A 26477-nucleotide genomic window follows, 5' to 3' on the forward strand; every position below is an offset into this window, starting at 1 on the left:
ATAGAACAAAAAGTCACAAGGTTTGTATAGAACCATAAAAAAACCCAAATAGCCAAAAAAATTCTGAGGAAAAAGAATGAAGCCAGAAATATCACACTGCCTGACTTCAAATTATACTATAGAGCCACGATAATCAAAACACTATGATATTGGCAGAAAACAAACTTACAGACCAATAAAACAGAGTCAAGAGCCCAGATATAAAACCACATTTATACAGACAAATCATCTTCGACAAAAAAATCAAAAACACACAATGGAGACAAGAAAGCCCCTTCAAAAATACAAATGGCCAACAGATATATGAAAAGATGCTCATCTTCTTTAGCTATTAGAGAAATGCAAATCAAAATGGCAATGAGATACCACCTCACACCTGTTCGATTAGCTGTTATTAGCAAGTCAGGTAATAGCAAATGTTGGAGAGGCTGTGGAGAAAAAGGAACCCTCATCCACTGTTGGTGGGAATGTAAAGTAGTACAACCATTATGGAAGAAAGTATGGTGGTTCCTCAAAAAACTGAAAATAGAACTACCTTATGACCCAGCAATCCCTCTACTGGGTATATATCCCCAAAACTCAGAAACATTGATACGTAAAGACACATGCAGCCCCATGTTTATTGCAGCATTGTTCACAGTGGCCAGGACATGGAAACAACCAAAAAGCCCATCAATAGATGACTGGATAAAGAAGATGTGGCACATATACACTATGGAATACTACTCAGCCATAAGAAATGATGACATCGGAACATTTACAGCAAAATGGTGGGATCTTGATAACATGATACGAAGCGAAATAAGTAAATCAGAAAAAAACAGGAACTGTATTATTCCATACGTAGGTGGGACATAATAGTGAAACTAAGAGACATTGATAAGAGTGTGGTGGTTATGGGGGGGAGGGGGGAATGGGAGAGGGAAAGGGGGAGGGGGAGGGGCACAGAGAGAACAAGATAGAGGGTGACGGAGGACAATCTGACTTTGGGTGGTGGGTATGCAACATAATTGAACGACAAGATAACCTGGACTTGTTATCTTTGAATATATGTATCCTGATTTATTGATGTCACCCCATTAAAAAAATAATAAAAATAAAAAAATAAATAAAATTATAAAAAAAAAAAAGAAAGCCCCTTCAATAAATGGTGCTGGGGAAATTGAAAAGCCACATGCAAAAGAATGAAATTTGACTACAGTTTTTTCCCCTGCACAAAAATTAATTCAAAATAGATCAAAGACCTAAATATAGGATCCAAAGGGTGTAAAGAGGGACATATATAAGGTGATGAGAAATCATTTGACTTAGGGTGATGTGTATACAACATAATCAGCAGTTCAAATGATGTGAAAATATTTACCTGAAACCTATGTACTTTGATTAAAGTCACCCTGTTAAAGTTAATTTTCTAAATAAAATTTTTTTAAAAATAAGAGAAATGCAAAGGGTAGAACAGGAACAGGAAGAGAAGGAGGGACAGGACAGCTGTGCAGGAACAGCCACCAAGAGGACTGCTGAGAGAGCTGGAAGAGGTTGGGTGAGATCGGGTCCCTGGGGGCCACAAAGCCGGACAAAGATCAAAAGAAATGTGCAGCCCTTACAAGTTTTATAAATTTACTGAAACAGTGATGGATAAATCTCAATCAGGTCTTTGATAGGTTTATTGAGGTGAAATTGATATACAAACACTGTACATGTTTAGTGTATACGATTTGATTTGTTTGGACATATACATAACTTCATAGTCTGAGTATTAAACATATTCATCACCCCTGAAAATTTCTGTGTGTGTATGTGTGGGTGTGTGTTAATAATCTTCAATCAGTTTTAACTCAAGGCTGAAATAAGGTTAGTGGTTAACAGGAGAAAGCAGTATTTCCCCAAGTGATACTTCCCTGATCACCACAACCCAGTATTCAGTATTATTCATGCTGTCCAGGTTCATCCATGCTGTCTTAAGGGTAAGATTGTCTTCATTTTTACAGCTGAGTAGTATTCCATTGTATAAAATACACATGTAAAAAGAATTCGACTATTGAGGAAAGACAAAAGTCACTAATCATCAAGTATTTGCAAATTATTCAGCCTGCTCTTTCAGCCTGCCCCTGCTAGAGCCTTAAGCAACCTTACTAGACCACTTTGTAAATCGCACGTTGAGAAGGAATCAGTGCAATGAGCAAATTGCAGAGAACAGTTTACAATAAGCCTAACCATGGAATCCTGCCACATTGGATATTCTTGTTCTTTTTGCCCTGAGTCTAGCTCTTTCAGTTTGTGCTGAAGAAGATCTTTTTTTTTTTATGATGCATAGTATCTTATAATTTATTTTTATATTTACTACTGTGCTGAGGAAGATCCTTTGAACATGGACTTTGAGTAATTCAGTCCTGATGAGGTCCTGAGCAGTCAACCTTCTGAGTTCTCCCCAATGTCATAGCCCATTCCCAGATCTTACATTCACCCCAACACTCCCAAGTCAGTCTTTATGTGTCTCTTACAACACACACACACACACACACACACACGCACACACTCACACATGCACATACGCACACACACATACATTCACTTTCTTGTGTATGTACAATTTTTTTAAAAAATTCTTTTTCTGAGTCCTAAGGAAACTCTCCCTACGACCTCCCTTAACCTCCTACTTGACTGCCTCATTATGGTATTTTGATTTTATTTGTGCTTGTTACAAACTCTAGAATCAAAGAGCTTGGGTTTCTTCATCTCTGTTAATCACAAACTGTGAGACCTTGGAAAAATTATAAACTAAATAAGGCACACTTTGTCTGCCTATACATGAGTCACCTCAGTGATAGAGCAGAGATGTGCAGAAGATAATGGGTGAACTGAGAAAGTATTGATGACTTTCACTAAGACATTGGAACCACAGAATTCAGAGTAGGGATAGGAGCCAGGGGAAATAAGCTGAGTTATATTTGGAAGTGCTGAGCCAGAGGTTCCTCTGGGACATCCAAGGGAAAGGATAGTGTGCTGTGGAAAGTACAAATAGATTAGCTTTAGGAACCATGTTAATTAATAACCATGTTAGTAGAAGTAAGAGCAAGTACTAAGAAAATGGCCAAACTCTTTGAAGGATGAATGAAGAAATAACCCATGTCAGAGGGGAATTAAGGTTGGTTGAGGCCTCGGGCACAGATGAAATCTTTGGGCCCCTTACAAAAAGAGAGACAAGAAAAATAAGAATGCATTTTAACCATATTTTTACATAATTTGTACATAATTAAAATTACACATGTGAAATCATACTTGGTGTCATTAGAAAAAAGTGTAAAGTTGGGTTTTTCCAGGGCCCTTTAGAAGTCGGGGCCTAGGACGCACACCCAGCACTCCCACCATTAAATCCGCCTCTGATCAGTTTAACATCCTCTCAGGATGCAAGTCTCTCTAAGACAATAGTTAAGAGAATAGATTAAATAAAAGAGCTTAAAGAAAGAAAAGTCGGTATATTAAATTCCCCAGAAAATTTTGGGAAAATAAAAAAATGAGAAACAGTCTTGAGAAAGTTTCTGCACCATACTGAGGATAAGATAGAGACTACAGAAAGTGGTAAAACATGATCACTGGAAGGGCAGACGAAATTCAGGGGTAAAGGGAGAGATAAAGTTTAGTAACCAATAAGGCAACAAATGCAAGCATTTTGCAGCATAAAGGCAGGAAGTGTGCAGAGGAAGGGAGGATGGAACTTCAGAGGTCATGGAGGTGGACCATATAAGAAAGGATCCTGTAACAGGGAGATATCAAAGGAAGAGCCCCGGCTGAGAGGGAAGTTAAACCTCCTTTCTTTGCAATACCGAGACTGGACATAATGACAGAGAGATATGGTCAAAGAGTGGGAGGCTTCCAGACATAAAGAAAACCATGGGTTCCTGGGAAGCAAAAGCCAGGATTCCTTTAGAGTCACTCAGGTTGGCCTAGCAGGGGATCATGGCGACGATGGTAAGGCTTGGTGAGGAACTGGGTTGCCAACTGAACAGGAACATAAACACTGAATAAACCATATATGATTTCCCTACTTCATGTTCAAATTCGCAAAATACTCTATTACGAAAGGTATCAGAAGGTGAAGCCCAGACCCAAGACCATTTAATATGATCATTTCTTTCCCCAAACAACATTCCCTTTGCCCAACCACCCCCCCAAATTGACATCACCCATGAGTTCCAAGCAATCTTTTTAATGTAGAGTAGGCTTGGGTAGTGAGGGAGGGGATGTTTCAGTATGCACATGTTCTGAGTAAGAGGAATTTCCAAAATAAGCTACTTCCCCTCCCTTCCCCTTTCCCCTTCTCGACCTCTTTCTCCATGGATTGGTGCATTACGGGTGTAAGCTGAAGGGACCTAGGCCTCTGGTTCCCCCAGCAACCTCTCAATGGCAGCGTGGATGTCTCCGCCTGTGGCCATCAGGGCCTGCAGGTTAGCATCACGATTAGTAAAGCCCATGGTCTTCAGATGTTCCACTTCTTGCTGGTACCTGCTTTCATTGAGGAGGGGTGAGGATGGTGAAGATTGGGTAGACAGGGAGCAGGCATTGGCCAGTGCATGGAGAAGCTGGAGAACGGCCACAGTTGGTTGGACAGGGTCTGTTCTGTAACCCTGTCCTGCACCCTTAGTTTCAGGGGCTCTTGTAGTCCCATGTGGTCTACCTGCACCCCAGAAACAGGATCCCAGACCAGATACCTCCCTGGACAGTATCTGCAGGCCCTTTTCTATTTGTATCAATGCCTGCAGTGCCTGTGGGTTGGTGAGGATGGGGAGTAGTGGAATATGATGTCGCAGGGGACTGCCAGAAGCCAGCTGCTGTAGCAGAGCTGGATTTTGCTGAAGGACATGCAAGGCTCTACGCAAGGCAGAGGGTGAGGGTCTTAGCTGACTAATTAGAGTGGCTTTCTCTGTGGGCTGCTGGCCATCCTGGGAGGAAAGATCTTGGCCTGAGCATGAGAGTGGCATACCAGTCTTGCACCCTGAATTGGCCTGGTTTGAGGCCATGCTCTTGGCCTGGGCAACTACTCCTGCACTGACCTCTTGTGCCAATGGCCTGACAGGAGCAGAAGTGGTGGGGATGGCAGTGGTGGTGTCAATACTGTTGTTTACTTTGGCCTCCCCATTGCCAACCTCTGAACCCAGATTGTGGCCTCTGGAAGTAACCAGTGGGGCCAGAGTGAAGAGTAGGAGCTGCTGGATATCAGAGCAGACTGGACGCATGGTATTATCACCACCTGGCACTGCCTTCAAGGCCTCTAGCCCTGGCTTATCTGCCTGAAGGAGCGCTTGTTGCTGGGCTGGGCTCTGCAAGGTTTCCAGAGCATTAAGATCTGGCTCAGGTTTCTGTACTGGCCTTGAGGACTCAGGAGCATGGCTAGTATTGACTGGTTTCTCACTTGCCAGGCCTTGAACCAGAGGGTCTTCTAAGAACTGCACCACAGGCTCAGGTGCAGCCATCAGGAGTTGAGCCAGCTGGCCAAAGAAGTCAGCCAGATCAGGTGAGCTCCGGGCTAGCCAGCCCAGCCTGGCTACGATCCCAGCACTCTCTGAGGTAGAGGGTTCAGAATGATGGGGGCAGTGGTCTATAGGGTCTGGCAGAGTTCTGGAACTGGACAGAGTTCCTTTCAGATGCATCCTTACCACCAAGTGGACTGTAGTCCCATCAAGGATACCACGTTGGCTCAGAATGTCTTGATCCCGGAGGATCTTTCCTGTGAAGATGAGCACCAGGCGGTCAGTATCACAGTGAAGGCGTTTGGAAATCAATTTCTTAAAGTGATGGACACTGCTATTTTCTGCCACCATAAATTCCTGGAAGTCCTGAGGGGTCTTGACAGACACTCTGATGATATGTGATGACTCTCGACCAGATACCAGGTGGCTGTCCCCTGCTTCTTTCCTAACCCGTTCCATATTTCCTTGAGAGCAGAGGCAGGACCACCCGAGGACCTGTAGAAATGTAGATGTAGCACTGAGCCCACCTGGTGGCAGGTACTGGTAGGTGTCCAGTGATGTTCTCTCACCCAAGTCCTATAGACACCACCTCCCAGTGTACCCCTGCAGCCACCGGGCTCCCGTTGGGATGGCAGCTGTCCTTCTCCGGGGCCAGCCTTAGGGGACATGATGTCAGTGATGAGGTCACAGTTGAGATCTGAATGGGGGAAGGGCAGAGGTCTCTACCATCTGCCTTAGGTTGGCTCTCTGTGATTTGAGTTAAACAGAAAAAAAAATTGTTCTTTTTTTAAAGACATGTTTTGCAGAAGCTTATTTTACTGTTAAAAACCATACCAATTGAGTTTGATCAATGAATATATATGAGTAGCAAAGACTACTATGGAGTCAGCTACAAAGTACTGATTCTAGTCACCTATCTTTCACTAAATTTCTATCTAATGATCATGGCCTAGTCAAGACGACAGGTTCCCATTTCTAAACAGAGTAGAGATTTGTATAATTAGTCCATTCAGCCTTAATTAAGGTCTTGTAGGCAGCTAGCATCTCTGAGAACCACAGGCTGAGTAACCCATGTAGTTGGTTATAAGAAAGAATCATGTTCCCCCAAAACTTGTAAACAGTTACTCCCAAAGAGATAAACTATGATTTCAGCTCTCACAAGATCAGACCTGAAACAAGAGAAATTGTAAGAAAGTAACAGCTTGAATTCAGGTCTTTATGACTTAAATAGATTTAAGGTATATTTGAAAAGAATATTTGTTACTTGGGAGGGGGCATATTTTGGTTATAAAGACAGAAAACAGGGTCTCTCTCAGGCACTGTTTTGATCAGTGGGTGGGCCCCTAGGTAAAGTCTCTAAATCCCTGTAGCAATTATTTATTTTATTTTATTTTATTTTATTTATTCATTTTTAGAGAGGACAGAGAAAGGGAGAGAGAGAGACAGAGAGGGAGAGAGAGGAGAGAGAGACAGAGAGAGAGAGAAGGGGGGAGGAGCTGGAAGCATCAACTCCCATATGTGCCTTGACCAGGCAAACCCAAGGTTTTGAACCGGCGACCTCAGCATTTCCAGGTTGATGCTTTATCCACTGTGCCACCACAGGACAGGCCCCCTGTAGAAATTATATATTTTTATTGAAAAGATGAATATATCAGGCTGTTCTAAGTTTTTGCCATTATAAAATGGAATCAGAGCTGCTATCCCAGAAAAATTGCTGGGTACATCTTACTCCTCAAACCTTTCGAATATTCGAACTGGACACAATAACCTTTGGACTGGGCCAAAAAACAGTGTGCTACAAACAACTCTTTGGAAAGCAGACACCCCAAAGACAGTACTGAAAATGAAACTACTTCTTTAGAATTAGCACCACTGGGTATAGCTAAAGAATAACTTAGCTTAGTTGCACCTATAGAAATTCCTTTCTTGGCTACTAACACCAATAGAAATTTCTTCCTTCTATTCATGCAATTACTCCCCTTCCCTTTGCCATTAATAGCTCCTAATGGAAACACTATCTGGGTTTCTGCCTGAATTACTGTTCCTTAAAATTGCAAGTTCCTAGAGTGAGTGAACTCTTGACTCGATCTTCACAAACCTGCCTTACCCATAGTTTTCCCTATCACAGCTAAGTACACAGCCAGACAGCTAATGTCAGAACAAGTCTTAAATTTGCCTTTCCCTTTAGTCTCCTTCCCTTTTCTAATAAGATTATCATTCAGTCGACTCTCCAGGCCCAAAACATAGAAATCATCCTGATTCTGCTCTTTCCACATCTAATTTATCAGTGGCATTATGAGCTTTTTCTTTGAAATATGTCCTAAATGTGATCATCTCAATACTTTCAATACTGCAACAGCCTGCTGCTGGTGTCCCTGCTGTCTTTCTTAGTTCATTAGAGTCACTACTTCCCATAGTTGTGCTGGTCTTAAATTGTCAATTACCAACATGGTAGCGGGATGGGCCCCATTGTTCTTATTGTAATCGTCCTCAGCAATAGCTATCAGGGAACTCTGAAAGAGACACACATTATTTACAAGTCCTGGAAGTTACACAGCACATATGGGACCCCATAAAAAGGTCAGAGAGGGAGAGACAGAGAGAGGGAAGTACAGACCTGGGGTTCTGCATAATTCAGGCAGAAAGCCAGATAGTGTTTCCATTAGGAGGTATTAATAGCAAAGAGATGGGGAGTAATTGCCCGAATAGAAGGAAGAAATTTCTATTGGTGTTAGTAGCCAAGAAAGGAATTTCTATAGGTGCAACTAAGCTAAGTTATTCTTTAGCTATACCCAGTGGTGCTAATTCAAAGTTGGGGCCCTAGTGTTCTGAAGGCTTACTTTTTATTGGTGGATTTAAAACCTGAGAGAAGTAATTTAAACCACAGTAAGAGAAAAAACAAGATGCCTCAATAGTCTATTATGGAAGTCAGCCATGATCTCTAAAACAAAGGAAATATCAGACGAGAGGGGGCACCATGGCTCTTTATCTAGTCCTGTAGCTGGCAAAGTGTTTCTTTGGAGATAGCTGTCTTTGAAGTTGAGGCCTCTTTGAAGTGGGTATCTGAGAAATCAAAGCTAAAGTCTGGCACTTGCATTACAAAAAAAAATATGCACCATCAAGGCTTAAAACTAAAAGTAGTGAAATGATATTTTAAAAATATAGCCCAACCACAATAAACAAAATAGGATGCTATTGGCAGAAAAACAGACACAGAGACCAATGGAACAGAAACAGGAACCCAGAAATAAAACCACAAGTCATCTTCAACAAAGGAGCCAAAAACACACAATGGAGAAAAGAAAGTCTCTTCAATAAATGATGCTGGGAAAATTAGAAAGACACATGCAAAAGAGTGAAACTTGACTACAGTTTGTTCCCCTGCACAAAAATTAATTCAAAATGGATCAAAGACCTAAATATAAAATTTGGAACTATAAATTACATAGAAGAAAACATAGTTACTAAGATCATGGACTTTGACCTCAGAGAACAATTTATAAATTTGAACCCAAAAGCAAGGGAATTAAAGGCAAAAATAAATCAATGGGACTATATCAATCTAGAAAGCTTTGCACAGCAGAAAAACAAAACAAAACAAAACAAAATACAAGAAAAAAACTGACAACAAAACAAATAGGCAGCCAATTAAATGAGAGATAATATTTGCAAAAACAGCTCTGATAAGGGGTTAATGTCCAAAATATATAAAGAACTCTCAAAGCTCAGCAACAAACAAGCAAACAATCCAGTTAAAAAATGGGGAGAGAATCGGAACAGACAGTTCTCCCAAGAGGACATACAAATGGCCAAGAGATATATGAAATGATGCTCATCTTCACTATCTATTTGAGAAATGCAAATCAAACCTACAATGAGATACTACCTCACACCTGTTAGATTGGCTATTACCAACAAGACAGGTAATAACAAGTGTTGGAGAAACTGTGGAAGAAAAAGGAATCTTTATTCACTGCTGGTGGAAATGCAAATTAGCACAACTACTATGGAAGAAAATATGTCAGTTCCTCAAAAAATTAAGAATAGAATTACCATATAACCTAGCAATTCCTCTACTGGGCATCTACCCCAAAAGCTTGAAAACATTGGTATGTAAAGACCCTCACATTTATTGCAGCATTATACACAGTGGCCAAGACATGGAAACAATCAATGTGTCCCTCAATAGAGGATTGGATAAAAAAGATGTTGTACATATATACAATGCAATACTACTCAGACATAAGAAATGATGATATAGTGACATTTACAACAACATGGATGAACCTTGAGAACATATTGAGTGAAAAAAGCAAATCAGAAAAAGCTAATAACTGTATGATTTCATACATAAGTGTGATATAAAACTGAGACTTATGGACATAGATAAAAGTGAAGTGGTAACCAGGGGGAAGGGGATGTGGGGGAGGAGGATGGGGGAGGAAGGATATAGAGAGGGACAAATATAAGGTGAGAGAAAAGGATATGACTTTGGGTGATGGGTGTACAACATAATCAACAGTTTAAATGCTATAGAGATGTTCACCTGAAACTTCTGTACTCTTATCAATTATTGTCACCGTGTTAAAGTTAATTTTCTAAATAAGATTTAAAAATTAAAAAAATAAAAATATAATTCAATTTACCCCACCTTTTATCCCAAAACCATCAATGGTTTTTCTTATTATACTTTAGTGAATCTAAATGCAGACTGCTTCTGTCCCTGGAACACACTTAGTGCTTGCTTGTTTGTTTGTTTTCTTTTTCTTTCTTTTTTTTTTTTTTTTTGTATTTTTCTGAAGTGAGAAGTGGGGAGGAGAAAGAAAAACTCCTAGATTCCCACATGCACCCCACGGGGATCCACCTGGCATGCCCACTAGGGGACGATGCTCTGCCCATATGGGCCATTGCTCCATTGCTACCAGAGTCATTCTAGCACCTGAGGCAGAGGCCATGGAGCCATCCTCAGAGGCCAGGGCAATTTTTGCTCCAATGGAGCCTTGGCTGTGAGAAGGAAAGAGAGAGATAGAGAGAAAGGAGAGAGGAAAGGGTGGAGAAGCAAATGAGTATTTCCTCTATGGGCCCTGGCCAGGAATCGAACCCAGGATTTCCACATGCCGGGCCGATGCTCTACCGCTGAGCCAACTGGCCAGGGCCTTCACTGTGTGTTTTTTGAACTGATGTTTCTTTTGACCAGGAACTCTTCTTGCTCCTGCCCTTCACTTTCATAACTCCCTTTGTTCATCACATCTCTGCTTAAATGATGTTCTTCCTAGACTACCCCAAAAAAGCCCACCTGTGGTTCTCTGTCTCCTTATCATACTTACTTTCTTCTTAGCCTCTCACCTTTGTTTGAAGTTAGATTGATTATTTGGTGCCTGTTTCTCTGTTGGTTCTGTGAAGGCAAGGCTTTGTGTCTAGAATACCCCCCTTCTTCAGCACTTAGCACAGAACCTGTCATAGAGATGGTGTTCAATTAACATTAGCTTAATAAATAAACAGATCTCCAAGTCTCCCTTCCCTAAACCTTGCACATCTAAGCTTATTTAAAAATTTTATAAATTCTATCTCCAAAATATATTTTCAGTTTGCCACTTCTTGCCATATGCCCTGTGGAAATCCCCAGTCTGACCTGGCTGGTTGTCAGTTGATTAGAATATTGTACTTATACACCAAAATTTGATCCTCAGTCAAGACATATAAAAAAATCAACCACTGAATGCACAAATAAGTGGAACAACAAAATCAATGTTTCTGTCTCTTTCTCACCTTTCCTCTTTCTCTAAAATCAATAAATAGTTTTTAATTGCATATTCTAAACAATAAAAAGTGACTCAAAAACCTTTATTGAATTATATATATAAAAAAAACCCCAGAAAACCTAAGGGCAACACCATCTCTCGCCACAATGCCTGCATAGGTATTCTGACAGGACTTGGCTTCCACCCTTGCTGCCCTCTCATTCACGTTCCATATAAATTGAAAACAAAAATCCATACTCTGTACATGTACATTATAAGTTTCTTAAGCATTTGTATTTCTAGCACTAGGCACAGTTTCTGACATACGATAAGTTTCTGGAAATATTTTACCGAACTAATAAGTTGCAAGAGATGACGTTAGTAAGTTGGAAGTAAAGCTCCATACTATACAAACAAGTTGAAAGGCAGGCTATACAACAGTGTGTGCAATATAATACCAGTTCTGCAAAATATATAAAAGAACACTGTCATAGAGTTAGCAGTGTTATCTCAGTAGTGGATTTATTGCAGGAGGTTTTTGTATTCTTATTTTATTTATTAATATTATCTAAATATTTTTAAATATTAAAATTTTTAAATTGGAAAGGGAAATCAAATTATGTTTTTAGAAAAGAAGGGTTTCGACTGTTAGAATAGTAGAGACTCAATGACGATTTATCAAGAAAATATTGGCTTGCTTTTTGAAAATCAATGACAAAAAGGAAATAAGAATTTAAAATGTAACTGATGACAGCACGGTTTCATCACAGCAATATCCTTTCTAAAAATATAATGAAAAAATTTTACTTAAAATAACCAAAAATATATAATGTTTAAATAAAGCTAAATGTGTAGAACTTATCTGAAAAAAACTACAGTTCTAGATTAAAAAAAAATAGAAACATTTCTTATTTTAAAAGAATAAAACTATCTCTAATACATTTCTCAATTTTTTTCTGATTGATAAATGTAAAGGAATGCCAACCAAAATGCCATTTTCCTTTTTCTGAAATTTGACATCTGAATTCAGAAAAAGCAACAAATTAGACAATGGGATTTTATAAAGCAATAATGAGTCATGCACTGGTCTTTTACTATTAAATATTTCAAAATTAAAATAATTGAAGTCAGGGGATTTGAAAGACTGGGGGAAAAAGATGAAGGAATTAAAAACTACAAATTGGTAGTTACAAAATAGTTCAAAAGAGATAAACTATAGCATATGGAATATAGTAAAAAATATTGAAATAACTGTGTATAGTACCAGGTAAGTACTTAAAATAACAGAGAGACCACTTTGTAAAGTATATAATTATCTAACTTTTATACTGTACACCTGAAACCTGCATAAAATATTATATATTGAGTGTAAACTGCAATTGAGAAAAATTTTTAAAGAAAAACCAATAGACAGATAAATAAATAAAATAATTGAAGAAGCATAGCAGTAGTACATTTTTAAAAATAGATACACGTATACTCATATGAGAAACATGAAAAGAAAGATATTTTAGTCCAGTGTAGATATTTTCAAAAGTCAAGGGTGAATAAATTTCAATTTAATACCACAAACTCTGTCCCTTGCACTATGAGTAAGGATTAAAGCATTAACATCATTTAGTGCAGTGCTTAAGAGTATAGGCTCTGGAAGTAGACTGTTTAATTTCAAATCCTGGCTCTACTATACAGAAACTGTGCAACTTTAAAGGAAATGCTTTTACCCTCTTCCTATGCCTCAGTTTTTCTCATTTGAAAAATAGAAATAATAATATGACCTGCATTAAAAAAAAATGTTGTGTGGTTTCATTTGTAAAAACACAGAACAAGGCCTAGCATATAGAAAAACATAAAAAAGTGTTAACACTTATTAAAAGTCAATGTAATTTTTGCAACCCTAAAATATCTAGAAAATTTTGGGCTTGTATTAATCCCCTTAGTGTGGGATCTTTTCAAAGCCCTGTGGATGAAAAAGGAGCCACATGCTGAACCTGACAAGCTCAGAAAAAGCATGCATGGTGGCCTTTCAAACTCAGAGACCTAAAGTGACCACACAGGATGGTCTGAAAGGAAAACTTTCTTAAGAAGTGAGAGGAGGGGAAACAGAGACAGATTCCTGCATGCACCCCAACCAATCAACCTGGCAAGCCCCCTATTAGTGATGGTCTACCTTTAGAGGGTCATTCATTGCTTGGCAACTGAGCTATTTTTATCATCTGAGATGGAGGCTCCAAGAAGCCATCCTCAGTGCCTGAGGTCAACTCTCTTGAACTGATAGGGTCATGGATGTTGGAGGGGAAGAGAAAGAAAGAAAGTGAGTGAGATAAGAGTGGGTGTGGAGTGGAGAAGCAGATGGTCACTTCTCCTGCCTGCTCTGACTGGGACTTGAACCTAAAACGTCCACACACTGGGCAGGTCGATGCTCTGCCACTTAGTAAATGGTCAGGGCCAAAACGTTCTAACTAAAAGCAGTTTATGGTGGGTAGTCATGTCCTAGAGTGGTATTTTTCTTAACAAAGGTCAATGCTCACCTTAATCTAGCTTGTTTGTTGTCTTTTCTAGAATATTGTCATATCTATAATAACTTACCTGATAACATATGGGTAATTTTCTTTTTCTTCCCTCCTCAGGGCATGCATCATACCAGAGCAGGAACCAACAAACACCCTCATTGTTGTTATTACCATGTCAATTACCACGTGTCCAGGCAGTGGCACAGTAGACTATTGGACTGGGATGCAGAGGACACAGGATTAAAACCCCGAGGTCACCAGCTTGAGCGTGGGCTCATCTGGTTTGAGCAAGGCTCACCAGCTTGAGCTCAAGGTCATTGGCTTGAGTAAAGGGTCACTTGCTCTGCTGTAGCTCCCCGATCAAGGCACATATGAGAAATCGATCAATGAACAACTAAGGAGCCACAATAAAGAACTGTTGCTTCTCATCATTTTCCCTTCCTGTCTGTCTGTCCCTATCTGTTCTTTCTGACTCTCTCTGTTTCTGTCACACACAACAAACAAACCATGTAATTACCTTATGTCTGCATATGCAAAAGAAATTTCAGTATAGAGGGAGTGTCCTTGGGTTATGGCAGTCTCAACATAGAATATTTAAAGTTTATGTCACTTCCAAAAACTTAAAAAAACTGAGACGTGAGTGTTCGGTTTACACTGTTAGTGTCATACTTATGAACTACCTGGGCGAACTAGTTTGGTTGCACACTGTGGAAGAATATGCAGTTATACGGCCTATGAGTGAGGGAGTTGGCATCTCCCAGTATGCTTCCCTATACCATTTTGGACTGTAAAAAGTGCAAGTATTACATTTGCATTAAGCTAATCTGTGTTTTGACTTACACCAAAATTTGGGTTACGTCACTGTCATAGGAATGAAACTATGTCGTAACCCAAGGACCCCCTGTACATACTTTTACTTTTAATCCAATCCCAAATATTTCCCCACTTTGCTTTCTTGTACCTCCCTAATCTATCACTAATCAATTTTATGTAACCCGCTTACATCTTCCCCTTTGATTCTAATGTATAAAATAAGTGGTGAAGCTGCCATTTTCCAGAGCATCTTCTCAATCCATTGAGACTTCGCTCCCCGGCAATTGTAGACAGCTTGGCTCAAATAAAGTCGTAAAAAATTCTTATAGGTTTGGAAGTTTGTTCTGTTGACATCACTTAATCTCCTCAACCATTTTCTCATTCAGTCACTCATTTCCTCACTCCTCATTCAATACTGACTTAATTATTTACCTACTGCTTTGCATACACCATACCCTATGTTAGCTGCTATTGGAGAACAGTGACTGTGCCTACCCCAGGAAACCCCTTCTCCTGGAAGTTCACCTCTTTCACTATGGAGCAAAGAATAGGGCTAAAGAGTTCAGTTACTGATGAGTCTATAGCAAAGATTCTAAATACCCCATCTACTGCAGAGGGCGGCTCTCCAGAAGACATGGCCATAAATGAGTCCATTTAATGAACTCTTCTCCCTATCCAGGACTTTTAGATGCAGATTCCCTCTTTTCCATCCATCCTGGTAAATTTTCTTTCCTTCCTCATAATAAGACACATGAAAGCAGCAACATTTCTTTATCCATTTTTTGTTTTCTTTTTTTCCAGGATGGAAATTAGAGATAGTAGCTGTACATCTATCTTTCCAGTCGGAAGTAGCCCCCAAACACTTGCCTTGTTAGTTTCAGAAAATGGAGAGGCAAGACTTTTTATCTTTGTTTCCCCTAGCACAGTCATAAACTACAGTTTCTTTGATTTTGACAAGCACTCTCCCACTGATGGGGATTAAAGTGAAGGATAGAGGAGGTCTTGGGATCTGGTGCTCCACTTAGATATTAAACACTAAAGCAATGGGAGAAAGTTGTCCCTAAAACCTCTTTTTATCTCTAAGCCACCTACAGGTAGTTAAAAAGTAAAGATAGTTTTGTTCAAGTATCTTGGGTTCTAAGTAGAGTTTCTGTTTCTCCCAGTCTCTGAAAGGGCCTCCAAAGCTGAGTCTCTGACATTTGAACACACGCCACAGCCACTTGTACCACAGCGGTGTCCTCTACCAAAGACACTTCTCTTTCCTTGACAGGAATATAATTTTTAAAAATGTTTATATTTCCTTTTTGTGATAAAACTCTGTGTTGTGTGTGTAGCCTTATACAGGTGGACATAAGGTGTGCCTCTGTGAAGACGTGTTTACCTGTGAATATGCACTGCATGTTGGTGCATTTCTCCATAGTGTGCTTATCAGTGTGAGTCCATGGGTATATTTACGCCTATGGGGACTGGAAGGCATGGTTTTTTCACTGGATTTATGAATTGTAACACTTTCACCCTAGAAGTAATAAGCAACAGGAAGCAACCCTGAATGGAAACTAAAATTTAGTCCAAAATTCCAAGGGCACTTCCTGTGTGTGACAACTTCTACCTCAGTGCCTTGTATCTAATGAGTCTTCTGCTGGAATAGTCTTACCTCCCCTCTCAAACCTTTACCTACTTCATTCTTACTTTTCAGATGGTAGCTTAGAGTGCATTCTCATGGCAGTCTTCCTTGTCTCGGCAGAAGAGATCAAACTCATCATATATTTTACACTCTGCTTTTTCTTCTTAGCACTTATCATCGTTTGTAATTACAAATGAGTACCACTCTTCAAATACAATGTGAACAGTTCCTACTAACAGATGATAAACTGATGAGGGCAGTATCATCTCTCTTTTACTCACATTGAATGCCTAATAGTGAAGGTGGAGCCCAAGGTAGGTATTTAATGCCATAGCTAGGAGGTGCAAGAAAGACAAAAATACAGGGCAGGTAAAGTCTGTGTCAATGACAGAAATTCTCTGAATCTGCTTGTTAAGGAAAGTAACTTTGTACACTTGGTGATATAGGGGCGTCTTAGAGCTCAGCCTGAATTTCACTCAGGGATCAGCCTCAAATCCAGAAAATGAGAGCCACCTGTACAATAGTCTTCAGGGGCAATAAAAGTAAGAACCTGTCCATTTTCACTCTTCAGTCAGGCCGGTGGTAGAAGCACTAAAGAATGAAATACATGGCCCTGGTCAGTTCACTCAGCAGTAGAGCATTAGCCAGGCCTATGGAGGTTTGATTCCTGGTTGGGGCACACAAGAGAAGTGCCCATCTGCTTCTCCACCCTTCCTCCTCTCCTTTCTCTCTATCTCTCTCTTTCCCTCCCTTCCCTCCTGCAGCCAAGGCTCCATTGGGACAAAGTTGGCCCGGGTGCTGAGGATGGCTCCATGGCCTCCGCCTTAGGCACTGAAATGGCTCTGGTTGTAATGGAGCAACACCCCAATGGGAAGAGCATCACCTCCTGATGGGCATACCAGGTGGATCCCGGTCAGGTGCATGCGGGAGTCTGTCTGACTGCCTCCCCACTTCTAACTTGAGAAAAATACAAAAAAAAAAAAAAAAGAATGAACTACATGGTAGCAGTTCCCACAGGACACAAATTTCAGGGGACCTTTGGAAGCTCACTAAGAAACCTGCCTCGGCTCACCCTGCTCTATTCTTCATGCCTCTGAATCTTCTAATTTCACACTTCCAATGTCCCCTCAAGCCCTCCCATCCATGCACAGAGCTCTGACCACTTCTCCCACATGTTCCCATTTCTCAGAGCCCACAAAGAATCAGACACAGGCAGCAACTGACACTGGAAATTGGATGTAATTGCATCTCAAGTCAGGCATAGGTGGAGCTCAGACTGGGGCACCATGATGGCACAGGGGCAGGGGTGGTTGGGTCACTCACAGCACCTTCACCCTGTTTCTGGCCCTCATTTGTCCTCATTGACTCTGAAGTGACAGTGTCTCTGCAGTAAAGGGCATCATAGTAAATTTGGTTCATAATGCGGTTGCATTCAAGAATGGGGGAGCTAAGCAGTGGGATATGGAAGAAAAGAGGAAAAGGTACAGTCAGAATGACTCATGCTCCTACAACTGCTTCAGCTTCTCTGCCGCAGCATCCACATCACCTCCTGTGGCTATGAGGGCCTGGAGGTTGGCTTCGGGATTTTGAAAGCCCATGGCCTGCAGTTGTTCAAGCTGTACCCGGAAGTGAGAGTCGGGCTGCTGCTGCTGGGAATTGTTACTAGCTAGGGCTTGCAGTATCTGGAGGAAGGGAGAGGAGTGGAAGCCTAGCTCCATAGATCCTTGTGCTGGGGGATCCTCAGGAACTGGGGCTGGGGAAGGAGCCTCGGGTATATGGGTGCCTTCTCTAGGCTCCGCACCTCCTGCCATATGTTCCAGCCCTCCTAGGCAAGGCATAAACCACAGTAGGAGATGAGGTGATTCAATTGCCAGGACCTTCAGAGCCTGCTCAATTTGCAGCAGGGCATGCATGGCACGAGGGTTTGCCATGGCTGCCTGAAGGTGCAGCAGCAGGGGCAGCTGCTGGCTCATCTTATCCTGCAACTGTGGGGCCTGATTCATGCTGGCTGGCCGCAGAGATCTTGGATAAGTTGGTGGCGGCAGCCAGCCATGTTCAGAGATCCCAGGGGTAGCCACCATGGGGGAAGGTGGTGAAGGAACAAATGAGGACCTGTTGGAAACACTCCCCAGCCCTGAGATAAGATCAGGCAGGCTGCTGTTGTGACCAGTGGAGCCATTCCCTGTACCATCTTGGCTTTCATTTTCCCTAGGACTAATCTCTGTGGGATATCTCAGGAACGCTGGACAAGAGGACTTGCCCTTCATTGCTACTGACTCTTTGAAGAGTGGGGGGGCTGACTCAGGTTTCTGGGATGAAGATGAAGTTGGAGGATCTTGATTTCCTGTTGGTGGTGCTTCTTGGCTTGGGCTGAGGGTAGATGCAGTCCCCTGCTGGTAGGTTCTCAGGAACTGGGGGGTCTCATGTAATTGCTGGAGATAGTCATAAAGCCCTATATTATCCGGAATGTTGGTAACCCTATTTTTAACTTCAGATATGTTCTGGTTCTCAGGCCACCTACCTCCCCTGCCACCTGAGCCTCCATATGTAGAAGCCCAGGGGTTGGGAAGAGGGTCACAGTTCTCCATCCTTGAAGGTTGACTGCTGTTCGTGGTGGCATTAGCAGTAGTGATAGCAAAGGGATTGCCACCAAACTGCTCCTGTACTGCATTGAGCATTGGGTCCATAATATCTGTGTACATGGTCCGAAGCACATTGTAGCCACCAGGGATGCTCTCCAGGTTACTGAGGGCCCGGTCCTGGCTACGCATCATCTCTTGCATCACGGCAGGATTGCGTAAAAACTCCAGCGTCTGCCGCATGATTTCGGGGTTGTTGAGAATATGGCCAATCTCAGGGTTGTGCTGGATCAGCTGCTGCATATGAGGGTTGTCAAGAACCAGCTGGTGCACAAGGCCTGTGTTGGATAGAAGACCCTGGACAAAAGGATCATCAATGATCTGAGCCACAAACTCGGGCACAGATACATCCTGCCACAACAGGGAGCTTGGATGGTCAAGGAAACTACCAGAAGTCAGACCCAGCCCACTGAGGCCTGTGAGGACACCTAAGCTAAAGGTGGGTGGCCCATCTGCTGGGTAAATGGAGCTTGGCTGAGGGAGCAACCCAGGGGCTGGGGAAGAGACTGAAGAAGCTGGGGACTCAGTGGCCACCATACAGCGCTGCATCTTGATGACCAAGTGGACAGTGAGTCCATCTCGCACTCCACACTGTGCCAGTGAGTCTGGATCCTTGAGAATTTTTCCAGCGAAGATTAGGATCAGCTGATCAGGGTGAGCCTTAAAGCGCTGAGATATCTCTTTCTTCAGCTGCTGGATGGTGCAAGTGTCTGTAACTGAGAAGTCCTCCTTGTCCTTGGGCATCTTCACTGTCACCTTGATGAAGTGGGGATCCTGGACAGGTGTTAGGCTGTCCTTTGGCACGGCCCCTCCACTCTTGGCCATGGTGTACAAGTAGAAGGCCCAGGTCTGTGGGGAAACAGCTGGAGGATGGGAATGTGAGACCAAAGTCATCCTTTTGGACAGTGGTGAAAGTAGGAAAAGTAAGCAGAAGAGGGCTTGGGATTTCAGGGTGGGAAAACTGGAAGGTTCAGATAGGAGAGGCAATGAGGGTTCCTGGGATATGATCCTTTGAGAGGATTATGGGTCTGAGAGATGATGGGGTTAGGGATGGAACACCTGAGACCCTGAGAAAGAGGTCCACAGTGGCAAGAAAAAGAACCCAGTTTGGCAAATACATACCAATCAGCTGTGACCCCGTCCTTCTTCTACTTATAAAGCATTCCAACTGCCCTCATCTTGCTGAACAGCCAGCCCTGAAGACTTCTGGGCTGAAACCCACTCCACTAGGTCACCTCTGTGACCTCAGCTGTGACATCACAGCTTCATACAATGGGCTCTTGAAATTTCTCCAGGATCCCTCACCCCAACCTTCAACTTTGCCACTTACTTTGTCTCAGTTGCCATTTTAATAGTGAGAGGCCTTGGCTGACCCTCCTTCTGAGTCTAAGAGTCCTGTTTCCACAAACCCTGGTATGTAGTATGTGGAAACTCACTTGGTTAAACAACTAAGAAAGATTCCTTAACTTTTTGTGTCCTCATTAATACTCAGATCCAGCTACTTTTCAGTCTACCTTCTTCTTCCTGACAGCTTATGTTTCTGTCTTTGCTCTGAGTCAACATTAGTCAAAAATTATTTCTATATTTTTAAAGTACTGAGTTTCTGATGGGCAGAAGCTAGAGTATGAGAGAGGGATGAAGGATAACAATTTTTTAGTTAAAAAGAACTGTTATTATCCTCCAGAACAACTCCAACAATAGATAGGCTATTTATTGAGATTAGAAAAAAGAAAAACAAAACAGAGAAAATATGGTTGTTATAGAGAAAATTAAGATTTCATTGTTACCTATATCTGATATGTCTATTTTATATCCAACTGGAAGTGTAGAAGATAGTTAAATATCATGAGTCTAAAGTTTATCCACATTGACAAGGTATTTAGAATCATGAGCTTAATGAATATAGAAAAAGGACAGAGGTTAAAAATAAAGACCAAGAGAAAGAAAGAAAGATAAAAGTTTTAAAAAGGAGAGAGTAACCACATGTGTCAAATGATGCTGGTAGACCAATAGGATCAGAACTTATAATTTATGTTGGATTTGACAAGACAGAATTACGACTATGATGAAATGAGTTTTGGGAAAACGGTGGGAGCAGAAAACTTGATGGCTTGGGTTTAAAATCACACGGGCTGGAAAGAAACTGGATCCAATAAGAGTATTCTAAATGAGGGGGAGAAAAAGAATGCTGGCTGTATGGTAATGTGGCGATAAAGGCTTTTTTGTTTTTTCTTAAGATGACAATATTACAACATAGTTTTATTCTGATGGGAATTATCCAATGAGAAAAAAAGTGATGCAGGAGAAAGAAAACAATTTCAAAAGTAAATTATTGAGTAGATAAATTAGTGGAGAGTTTGATTTAGGAGCATGGACATGTCATTCAATACAAGATGGAGGGCAGAGTGTACAAGTACAGATGCAAGTTAATCGTTCAAGTTAATGATGTACACAGCTGTAAGTCACTTCTGATCACTGTCTTCTTCTTGGAATATGCAAAAAGCAGAACATGCATTGTGATCAAGAATAGAAATGGAGCCCCTGGCTCAGCAGTAGAGCATTGGTCCGGTGTGTGGAAGTCCCAGGTTCGATTCCTGGCAAGGGCACACAGGAGAAGTGACCATCTGCTTCTCCAACTTTCCCCCTCTCCTTTCTCTCTTCCCCTCCTGCAGCCAAGGCTCCACTGGAACAAAGTTGGCCCATGTGCTAAGGATGGCTCCACGGCCTCTACGTCAGGCACTAGAATGGCTCAGTAGCAACAGAGCAATGCCCCAGATGGGCTTAGCATCGCACCCTGGTGGGCATGCCAGGTGGATCCTGATCAGGCACATGCGGGAGTCTGTCTGTCTGCCTCCCTGCTTCTCATTTCAGAAAAATACAAAATAAATAAATAAATAAATAAGAATAGAAATGGGGATGGTGAAGGTTTGAGAAAAGTGGAAGAATTATAAAATTGTTATCTCAGAACATAAGATCAAGGACTAAAAGACATTGGATCTTTAAGTGTGGTTCCCCAGACTAGCAGCATCAGCATCGCCTGAAAACTTATTACAAATGCAAAACCTGGAGCTTCACTCCCGACCTATTAAAACAGAACCTCTTGGAATGGAGCTCAGAAATGAGTGTTTTGACGCACTGTCCAGGTTATTCTAATGCAAATTCTGGTGAGACATATTGGAGTAAGATTATGTAGGAGGTTCACTAACAGATCAATTAAGGCTTTTGGTAATAAACTTAGATGTGATTAGTCAGCACAGTTGTCTGGTTTTTTTTGCCTACACAGAGATCAGGTGGAGTTGGATAGATCATGGTGAGTTTTCTAGGTGAGTGCTGTGCCAGAATGGTTATATCGATAGATATGGAATAGTGGTCAAACTATATAATAAGCAGAAAGCAAAAGATGGTGCAAGGAGAACACCTACCCCATTTCTAAGTCCACAGGGAATGACAAAGCAAACAGCACTGCTGGAAGAGCAGTGTCCCCAGTGCACAGACAGAATTCAGTTACAGCAAAAAAGATGAGGGAACTTTTGGAAAGTTGTAGGGAAGGGATAAGGGTTTTGTTGTTGCTAAATGGCAAGGTAGAAAGGTTTGGAGAATTGATGATGATTGGAATGTTGAATCAGAGAGATGTTCAAGTATATTTGGATAAGAATTTAAAAGATGACCTGGAAAGCCTAGGCTTTTTATGTAATCTGAGCCAACTAAGGTATAAGACTTAATTAGATTAATAGGATGTCTTATTGGGGATATAAAGCATCAGTTTTAGCTATATGTTTTTTTTTTCTTAAGGTGTATCATTTTAAGAGGTTGTGGTGGTGGAATGGAAGTCTTTGGGAATAGGTTTACAGGTGCACTTGGAGTTTTGTGCACCTATCCTTTGCTCATGCTGATGAATATGTCAAGGCTGAACAATGGGTGGTCTGTGAAGAGCACAGACATTTCTGTGGATCCCTTTTGCAGTCGAGAATCAGAATATTTACCACCTCCACTGTTAATGCCCTAGTCTCAGACACTGCCATCTTCTACCTGCTCTATCACAAAAACACCTACTTGTTTTACTTTCAACTTTTTCTTTTACCACAGTCTAGTCACTTCTCAGAAACAAGGCTAATAAATTAAATCACTTCATTCCTTTGTTCAAAATCCAGCACTGATTTCCATAGTAAAATCTAAAGTCCTCACTAGTCCTACAAATCTCTTCATGATTCCTGTGATGTCCTATCCCCCCTCCACCCCATTTTCTTGTTCACTCCAGCTACATCATTTGCTTGTTATTCTTCAAACACAAGAAGAGTCCTACCTGATGGCTTTTACTTTTATTATGCAGGCTCTTCTTCCTGAACATCCTTTTCCCAGGGAAATGCATGTTGAAGTCTCGAACTCCTTCTGATTTCTGCTCAATGGTCACCTTTTCAGAGGTCTTGATTATTGCCTATTTAGAATAAATAGCTTAATGGCCCTGGCCGGTTTGCTCAGTGGTAGAGTGTCGGCCTGGTGTGCAGGAGTCCTGGGTTCGATTCCTGGTCAGGGCACACAGGAGAAGCACCCATCTGCTTCTCCATCCTTCCCCCTCTCCTTCCTCTCTGTTTCTCTCTTGCCTCCCACAGCCAAGGCTCCATTAAAGTGAAATTTGCCCGGGCGCTGAGGATGGCTCTGTGGCCTCTGCCTCGGGCACTAGAGTGGCTCTGATTGCTGCAGAGTGACGCCCCAAGATGGGCAGAGCATCGCCCCCTGGTGGGTGTGCCGGGTGGATCCCGGTCAGGTGCATGCGGGAGTCTGTCTGACTGCCTCCCCGTTTCTGGCTTCGGAAGAATACAAAAAAAAAAAAAAAAGAATAAATAGCTTAATGTCCTTCATATTTCTTTATGGTATATCACCACCTGACATGTCTCTAAGTTGAATACTGTATCCCCACAAAAGGGAGTAAACTCCATAAGTAATGAATCTTTAACACTGCTGTTTCTTTGATGCTTAAAACAATAGTTGACTTATTAACTTATGGCAAGAACTTATTAAATTATTTAATAGTTGAGTAGTTGAACTACAATTGTTTTTGTACCAATTGGCTGAGATACTCATGATGAGATATGAAAAAACAAGATGGGACCTTGGTTCACCATAAAAAATGAAAGCTACCAGGGAAAAATTAAAAGCAACCCTCTTAAGATCAGAAACAAGACAGGGGTTCCCCCTTTCATCCTTCTTATTCAACATAGTTCTGAAAGTCATAGCCACAATCAGACAACAAGAAGAAATAAAAGGCATGCAAATTGGAAAAGAAGAAGTAAAACTGTCATTATTTGCTGATGACATGATACTGTACATAGAAAACCCTAAAGTCTCTGTCAAGAAACTACTAGGCCTAATAAATAAATTCAGCAATGTGGCTTGAAATAAAGTTAATATTCAGAAATCAGTAGCATTTTTATACACCAACAATAAACTGTCAGAAAGATCAATTAAGGAAACAATCTCCTCTACTATTGCAACAACAACAACAACAAAAAAGTATCTAGGAATAAATTTAACCAAGGAGGTAAAAGACTTATACTTGGAAAATTATAAGACATTAAAAAAAGAAATCAGGGAAGATACAAACAAGTAGAAGCATATATACCGTGTTCATGGATAGGAAGAATTAACATCATTAAAATGTCTATGTTACCCAAGACAATCTATAGATTCAAAGCAATTCCTATTAAAATACCAATGGCATACTTTGCAAACTTAGCACAAATATTTCAAAAATTTATATAGAACCAAAAAATTACCTGAATAGCCTCAGCAATCTTGAAAATGAACAACAAAGTGGGAAGTATCACACTTCCTGATATCAAGTTATACTATAAGGCCATTGTAATCAAAACAGCTTGGTATTGGCATAAGAACAGGCATACAGATCAATGAAACAGAAGAAAACCCAGAAATAAACCCATGCCTATATGGTCAATTGATATTTGATAAAGGAAGCAAGAGTATACAATGAAGTAAAGACAGTCTCTTTAATAAATGGTGTTAGGGCCTTTCCCATAGATGGCGATGGAGTAGGCAGATGTACCAACTTCCAACTCTCAGAACCAAAGTTGATAACAACTTAATTTTAAGAACCATTGTCTGGAAAAACCAACTCTCAACTAAACTAAGAGGACTCTTCAACCAAGGAACACTGAAGAAGCCACGTTGAGACTGGTAGGACAAGCGGAAATGTGGAGAAGACTTCCCAGCTCCCTGGAGCAAATGGCAGCCTGGAGAAAATTGCGTGGTAGAAAAAGAGTTTAGCAGAGGGGGGAGGGACCTGGGCCCCAGGAACAAAGCCTCAGCCTGCAGCCCCAGAAACTAGAAGAGGCATATGGACAGTATCTAGCTGCGAATCTAGTCAGGATACTGTTTCTGAGAAAGAGACACTTTTCTCAGACCCAGAATTCTTCTTAAAGGGACCACACAGAAAACCTCCTTCACAACCACCCAAACGGGGCTCTGGGGGATGGGAAGAGAGGAGAGAACTGAAGTAGCAGGAAGAGAGTGTAATCTAGGAGGCACAGGGAGAAACACTTTGAGGGACATCCACCCTAACCCCTGGGCTGAGTCTCTCCCCAAATCTGAAGAGAATATTTCCCCTGGAACCAGCAATACCAGCAAAGGGAAGCAGGACACCAGCCAAACAAGCTTTCCCACAAAACTCAGAGCAGAGTCACTAGGAAGGAGGAAGAATTCAGGACTGCAGTATGGTGTGTTAGGGTCTGACCTGCAGCGCCACCACCCACACTGCTGAGGGCTAGCTGGAGGGCAGGCAGCAGCTGGACACAGAAGTGCGGTGAGGGTGGAAGCCAGGCCAGCCATGCCTGAGGCCCAGCGTGAGCTCACTCTAGCCCTGCAGGGGCAGAGGGGATGCACAAAAGCAGTCAGGCCCAGCTGCAGGCCCACCTGCAACCCCGCTTGCAGGAGAAGGGCAGGAGCCCAGGATGGGTGGAGATTTGCTTCTGAGCAAAGGCCCTCAGGCATGCAGCCTCACCCAACCTGCAAAGCCGAGGCTTGTGGCCCTACACACGAGCTGGCTCCACCCACAGGGGTGGGGTGAAAGCCTGGGAAAAGGTGGAGACTAGCAGTTGAGCAAAGGTGCTCACCCCTGCCCTTAGTGCTGAGGCTAGTGGCCCATGCACAGCGTGCAACCCCACTTGTGAGTCTAGGGCGAAAGCCAAGACCAGCTGAGGCTTGTAGAGCTGGGCAATGAACAAAGCCCCTCCTGTGGAGGAGAGTCAGAAACTGCAGCAGGCCAGCAGTGGTAATGCCCATACCTGAACTTCCTAGGCAGCTGTAGTGGGGGTGGTGGGCCTGCAGACAGGCCACACCTAGGGAACACAGAGGCAACACCCATTGGACTCCAATGGCCAAACCCTTCTTATACACAGACAAAATGGGCACGCAGAGAAATGCAACCCAAATGAATCAAGAGAAATCCCCAGAAAAGGACCTGAATGAGTATAACCAAATTAAAAGTTGCAGAGTTTAAAAGAATGATTGTTAGGATGTTCAAAGAGCTTAGAACAACAAAAGATGGTTATTACAAACACCTAAATAAAGAGATAGCAAATATAAAAAAGGAAATTGAAATAATAAAAAAGAATCAGTCAGAAATGACAAATACAATATCAGAATTAAAGGCCACAATGGCAGAAATT

General features: G+C 41.8%; 2 protein-coding genes across 2 annotated transcripts; both read right to left on the reverse strand.

Moving 5' to 3' along the window:
• Window positions 1-4370: 4370 nt before the first annotated feature.
• On the reverse strand, window positions 4371-5927 carry LOC136319617 (ubiquilin-1-like). The gene has a single exon (XM_066252791.1). The coding sequence runs from the start codon at window positions 5925-5927 to the stop codon at window positions 4371-4373; it is 1557 nt and encodes a 518-aa protein (XP_066108888.1).
• An 11895-nt stretch (window positions 5928-17822) lies between these two features.
• UBQLN3 (ubiquilin 3) lies at window positions 17823-19620 on the reverse strand. Its single transcript, XM_066250771.1, is given in 2 exon segments — window positions 17823-17849; window positions 17851-19620. Coding segments are annotated over 2 exon segments (1797 nt in total).
• Window positions 19621-26477: the final 6857 nt, after the last annotated feature.

Source organism: Saccopteryx bilineata, chromosome 1 (genome assembly GCF_036850765.1).
Source record: "Saccopteryx bilineata isolate mSacBil1 chromosome 1, mSacBil1_pri_phased_curated, whole genome shotgun sequence".
NCBI lineage: Eukaryota > Metazoa > Chordata > Mammalia > Chiroptera > Emballonuridae > Saccopteryx > Saccopteryx bilineata.

Excerpts from the sequence above, each read along its gene's own strand:
- LOC136319617 (XM_066252791.1), bottom strand. The coding sequence starts at position 5,927 with ATGGAACGGGTTAGGAAAGAAGCAGGGGACAGCCACCTGGTATCTGGT.